The sequence below is a fragment of the Ammospiza caudacuta genome, chromosome 4 (genome assembly GCF_027887145.1).
Source record: "Ammospiza caudacuta isolate bAmmCau1 chromosome 4, bAmmCau1.pri, whole genome shotgun sequence".
Classification (NCBI taxonomy): Eukaryota; Metazoa; Chordata; class Aves; order Passeriformes; family Passerellidae; genus Ammospiza; species Ammospiza caudacuta.
Genome location: NC_080596.1, coordinates 71,021,022 through 71,027,021, shown reverse-complemented (window position 1 = coordinate 71,027,021; position 6,000 = coordinate 71,021,022). Strand labels below are relative to the sequence as shown.

The following is a 6,000-nucleotide window of genomic DNA, read 5'->3' as shown; positions in this document are numbered from 1 at the left end:
CACAGGCAGAGGGTCTGGCTGCCAGCTGGAGCCGTCCTGCTGGCCCCACAGCCTCCTGCAGAGAGCCTGGGGAGGCTCCCCCGGGGCTGGGTGGGAGGGAGGAGGATCCAAAGGATGCCAGGTTAGGCCAGGACTGGATCCCAAAGCTGCAGGACACACTGTCATGGGATGAGGCCGTGACCCCAAGGGGTGTGCAGGCACAGGAGCTGGACACGGACCCTCTGGACTCTTCCAGCTGCCAGCTGGCATGGGGACACCCTCTGGCTGTCAGCTCCCAGCACAGGGAAGGGGTGAAGGCAGTGGCCCAAGAGCCAAGGACAGGGAAATCCACAGGGAGGTGGGAGCCAGAAGGGAGCAGCAGTGTGGGCAGGAGCCAGGCTGCCCGTGCAGGGCTGGCACAGAGCACTGCCAGCAGCCTCCCGGGCACTGGCACAGCCCCACAGCCCAGCCATCCTCCCTCCCTGGAGCCCCTGGCAGTGCCCCCAAAGGCTGCCCGTGTGGGGCTGGCACAGAGCACTGGCACAGCCCCACAGCCCAGCCATCCTCCTCCCCTGGAGCCCCTGGGCAGTGCCCCCGCTGGCCTGGGCAGCTCCCTGGGCTCCTGGGGCCAGGCTGGCAGGGCAGCAGGGACACAGGGCAGCGAGGACAGCAGCAGTGGGGATTCCCTCAGTGCCCGGGTCAGGAGCCTCCTGAGGAGGGCTGGGCACTCCCAGCAGCCGGGCAGTGCCCCGGGGGCGGTGCAGGGCAGCCTGCCCAGGGCTGGAGTTGCTCGGAGCCTGCCAGGAGCTGCCCTGAGCCCGGCGGGCAGCAGCAGCAGCAGCGGTGACTCCCTGGCCACCCGTGTCCGCAGCCTCCTGGGCACCACTGCCCCGGCCAGCCGTGTCCTGAAGAGCGCTGAGGAGCACGAGAGGAGGATCCGAGGTGAGGAAGGCTCTCAGTGGGTTTGGCTGTGTCAGGAGCACGGCCTGGGGTGGGTTTGTGTCAGGGGCTGGGGTGGGTTTGTGTAGGGGCTGGGGGTGGGTTTGTGTCAGGGGCTGGGGTGGGTTTGTGTCAGGGGCTGGGGTGGGTTTGTGTCAGGGGCTGGGGTGGGTTTGTGTCAGGGGCTGGGGTGGGTTTGTGTAGAGGCTGGGGTGAGTTTGTGTAGAGGCTGGGGTGAGTTTGTGTAGAGGCTGGGGTGGGTTTGTGTCAGGGGCTGGGGTGGGTTTGTGTCAGGGGCTGGGGTGGGTTTGTGTCAGGGGCTGGGGTGGGTTTGTGTCAGGGGCTGGGGTGGGTTTGTGTCAGGGGCTGTGGCAGTGACCAAGGAGCAGGAGAGGAAGATCTGAGGTGAGGAAGGCTCTCAGTGGGTTTGGCACAGCCCGGGGTGGGGTTGTGTCAGGGGCTGGGGTGAGTTTGTGGAGGGGCTGGGGTGGGTTTGTGTCAGGGGCTGTGGCAGTGATGGGGTGAGGCTGCTCCTGCATGAAGGGTCTGGTATTCACGTGCCCTCCGAACAGAGAGAAGCTGTGAGAAGAAGGAAAACACAGTTCTTATCTGGCTTGCTGTGCCTGTGTTGTGCTAAAGTAGAATGCAATATGGAGATTGTTTACCCAAAGTGAAGATGTTTTGTTCCCTTGGCCTATCAGGGCCAGGTGTGTGTGTGTGGGTGGGTGCTGGACTGTCACGGGACAGTCACGAGACAATCAGGGATGAGTGCAGGGTGAGCAGTTGTGAGCAAGGGTGAGTGCATGGCAGATTCAGTTTGGATACAATGTGCATAGTATACTATTATAACGTAATTAATAGTAAAGTAATTAATTAGCCTTCTGATAATGGAGTCAGATGCATCATTCTCCCCTTCATCGGAGTCGCCTTTGATTTACAACAGAAGGAGATTATTGTGCAGTGCACTGAGACCCTTTAATGGGACAGAGCTTGGGTGGGGGACACTTCCCAGTGATCTCCTGACTCCAGTGATCTCCTGACTTCATCAGGGTCTGGTGTAGTGCCTGTGGGACAGGTCTGGGGGGATGTTCTTTGGGGGGATGTTCAGGCTCTGAACATTGAAGGGGATTATTGTGCGGTGCCCTGAGACCCTTTAACGGGACAGGGCTTTGGTGAGGGACACTTCCCAGTGATCTCCTGACTCCAGCAAGGTCTGGTGTAGTGCCTGTAGGACAGGTTGGGGGATGTTCTTTGGGGATGTTCTTTGGGGGGATGTTCTTTGGGAACATTCAGGCTCTGCTTCTCCCTTTCAGAGGTGACAGCCCCAGGAATTCAGGTGCCACTGGATTTTCTTGGCATTTCCTTGTTTCCCATGGAAGTGTGTGAAGCCTGAGGGCAGGGAAGGGATCAGGACACTGGGGAATCTTCTGTGCTCTGATCAAACTGGGTAGAACTAGGCTTTTCCAGTTTGAAAAGCTTCTTTTCCTGGCATCACTGTAAGGAATTATTTTGTCCATACAGTTATTAAATCAGGGATGTGGGAAGGGATTGTGTGAGTGACCTCTGAGTTGTGTCTGAGACTGTGAGGATGACAGAACCAGGGAAGAGTCTTGGATCCATCTCCCCAAATAAATGATCCAAGGAGCCATTTGCCTGCTCATTGTAGTCCTGCTCATTCCAGGAGCTCTGGAATTTGGTGTGGTCTTTGTTCTCTCAGCTGGGCTAACCAGAAATGCACAGCTTTGACTTTAAGTTAAAAACTGCTCTCATACATGAAACAGGAAAGGAAAACTCTCCTACTTTGTGTTTTTGGCAGCCTGGGTGAAGATGAAACTGGCCAGCCAGTCCCAGGAGTGTGAGGCAGACTGGGATGAAGAGCACCAGCTCAGGATGGAGGCAATCAAGGCAGAGCTGCTCCCAAAGCCCAGGGAACCTGCACCAGCCAAGGTACAAACCAGCTCAGCTTGGGGAAACACTGCTGCACCTGCCCTTGGGGGGTTTTGGGGTTTTTTTATGGTTTTCCCACACAGTTTGGGGTGGTTTGGCCATGGGGGTGACACTCAGCTGCAGATGTGCCTGAGGAAGGTGTGAAGGACAGAGCTGTGGGGGGACAATTGGTGTTGCTGTCGGAAAGTGCCCAAAGCTCCTGGTCCTGGGGTTGGCTGGAGGAATTCTTAGCACAGAATGTTTATGGAGGTGCTGATGGTGCCTGGGAAACTCCTCCTGGTGTGCAGGGAGCACCCTCAGCACTGGGAAGGGAAGGGAAGGGAAGGGAAGGGAAGGGAAGGGAAGGGAAGGGAAGGGAAGGGAAGGGAAGGGAAGGGAAGGGAAGGGGCTGCTCCAGGCTCCTGCAGGTGAGGATGCCAGGGGAAACCAGGGAGTGCTGGTCACAGGATGCTCTCCCTGGAGCTGGGAAGTGTCTGTGGAAACCTGGTGATGTCTGTGCTGGGTCAGAGCTCAGGGCTGAGGAGGTTCAGGCTCTGCAGCTCTGATTCTCTGGGAGAACGAGCCCTGAAGCTGCTATGGTTGATGCATCTCCTTTGGAGTGTTTCTTGTTCATTATAAATTGCATGTCTGGGCTGGAATTGGTCTGAGCAGGAGTGTATTACCTCTGTTTTCACTCTAAATGCCATTTCTGCCACTGTTGTGCTCTCCAGGGTGATTCAGGCAAGGTTTTTAGGGACTGGTGGTTCAGACAAGTGCCTTGAGCTTTAGGAAGAGCTTCCTCTTTATTTTTTCCCTTGATTTTCCCCCTGTTTTCTCATGCAGCCTGCTTGCCTCCCAGGAAAAGCAGCAGGGGTTGGTTTGTTTGTTTTAATTAAAAGCCCTGCATTAGCAGGAGTGACAGTCAGTGCTTTAGGAGTACTCTATGTTCTGAGCTTCTCTGCATCAGCAGTGCTGGGAGGGGACACAGCAGCTCCCAAAAGCCATCAGGCCAAACCTCCTGGCTATTCCCAGACTGGTGGAATATCTGGGCAGCTGGTGAAAAGAAAGTGACTATTTTATTAATAATTATTATAGAAATAAATCATAAATATACTATAGTAGATTTTAATGATATTTAAAATGTAATATTATATAATATACAGCATTATATAGAATATAATATAATATAATATAATGTAATGTAATGTAATATAATATAATATAATATAATATATATACATATTACATAATATATAATATTAAATATATTATATAATAGCTTTAAAATATAATTTCATATTTTAGAAATTCACATTTCTTAAAACTCAGATTTTTTAAAAACAGAAGTAAAACACAAATACAAAACCAAAGGCATCAAAGCTTTTCCCCCCCAGCTTTTAGATTATTTTGGTCACAGCTTGGTCCCTGGAAGAAACTCTGTGCAGTGTGGAACCAAGGATTTTACCTTTCTGTGACTCAGTGTCAGCTGGGGATTGTTTTCTCCCCAATTGGAGTAAGAAGAAATTCACCATAATTTTGCAACCAAGCTCCAAGAAATTGCTTTAGTTGAACCACAGCACCTCGTGCTTTGATTTGAAAATACTTTTGCACTGCAATGTTTTTAATTTGAGATAAAAAAGGTTTGAATTTGCAGAGTGAAGGTCACTGGGTTTTTTTATTGTACTTAAGATAAATGTGCTGTTCCCTCCAAGACAAACACTGTCACTGAAAAACACAGATTGTTCAAAACTATTGCACTGAAAAAAACCACAGCCAGGCAAAATATGCTCCTGTAAATTTAATGGGAACTGTTGTGTACAATAAGGGTGCAAGTCTTAGAGCCAAAGTGCCTTGCATGGAGTTAAAAAGAACAGAACAAAGATTAGGAAAAGACATTTTCCTTCTCCTAAACTTTTAAGGCTGAGAAAGACAAACTGTTCCTACAGCTCGAGCAAACAATTGCAGCAGGGTCTGGTGTGGTGCCTGTGGGGCAGGTCTGGGGATGTTCTTTGGGAATGTTCAGGCTCTGCCTCTCCCTTCCAGAGGTGACAGCTGCAGGAATTCAGGTGCCACTGGATTTTCCTGGCATTTCCTTGTTTGCCATGGAAGTGTGTGAATTCTGTGGGCAGGGAAAGGAGCAGGACACTGGGGAACATCTCTGGGATGTTTTATTTGGGAAGATTTTCCGTCTTTCCTGTGGGTTTCCCACGTCGGCCTGAGGAGAGGGTTCAGGAGGGGCCTGGGGTGGGCACAGCAAGGGGCTGCAAACCCAGCTCGAGTGCTCTGGAGGGCTCCAAACCCCTGGAATATTCAACATGGACAGGCTGGGAGAGCTGGGAATGTGCCCCTGGAGAAGGGAAAAACCCAGGGAATCCTCAGAGTCCCTGAAGGGGTCCAGGAGAGCTGGAGAGGGACTGGGGACAAGGGACAGAGGGACAGGACACAGGGAATGGCTCCCACTGGGAAAGGGGAGATTGGGCTGGGATCTTGGCAAGGAATTGCTGGCTGGGCTGGAATTCTCAGATTTGCTGTGGCTGCCCCTGGATCCCTGGCAGTGCCCAAGGCCAGGTTGGACATTGGGGCTTGGAGCAGTGGGACGGTGGGAGGCATCCCTGCTATGGCAGGTTTGGAGCTGCTGTTGGATGCAAACACAATTCCAGCACCTTCAGCCTCAGGATTTTCCTCCTAAATTGAGAAGCTGATCCCCCACCTGTATTTCAGGGTGCCAGTGCCCTCTGTTCCCTGCCCTGTGAGTTCCTCCCTGCTTGGTGCAGTGTTTCCCTCCACTCCCTGCTGTACTTTTCCACTCCCTGAGCTTTCTCGCTTCTCCAGGAAGTTCACGGAGTTGTAGCTCTAAATTTGCTCTGCAGGCTCCTGTGGATCATATGGCACAGGGAGCTTTTTTGGAAGGATGACACATAACAGGCACAATAAAACATGTGAAAGGCTTGGGAAGATGAGTTTATCACAACTTCTGTGCCTGCTCCTGTGGGTGGGAGTTGCTCTGGATTACCTCAGGCCGTTGAACTGGCACGTGGTGCAGGGAGGAGAAGCTTTTGGATCATCCCTGTGCTGGCTCAGCTCTGCTCCTTGTCCCTGGGCTCTCCCACAGGCCCTCCTGGCTGCAGGAAATGCCAAATAATCCCATTTATTGCT

General features: G+C 52.5%; 1 protein-coding gene across 1 annotated transcript in view; it reads left to right on the top strand.

Annotated features, from left to right (window-relative positions):
• The first annotated feature begins 462 nt into the window (after positions 1–462).
• The window catches only part of ALMS1 (ALMS1 centrosome and basal body associated protein), a 31,093-nt gene continuing 25,555 nt past the window's right edge, over positions 463–6,000 (top strand). Inside the window, exons 1-2 of the mRNA XM_058804343.1 lie at positions 463–921; positions 2,735–2,865. Coding sequence (XP_058660326.1) covers positions 2,746–2,865 — 120 coding nt within the window. The 5' untranslated portion in view covers positions 463–921; positions 2,735–2,745. The remainder of the gene's footprint in view (positions 922–2,734; positions 2,866–6,000) is intronic.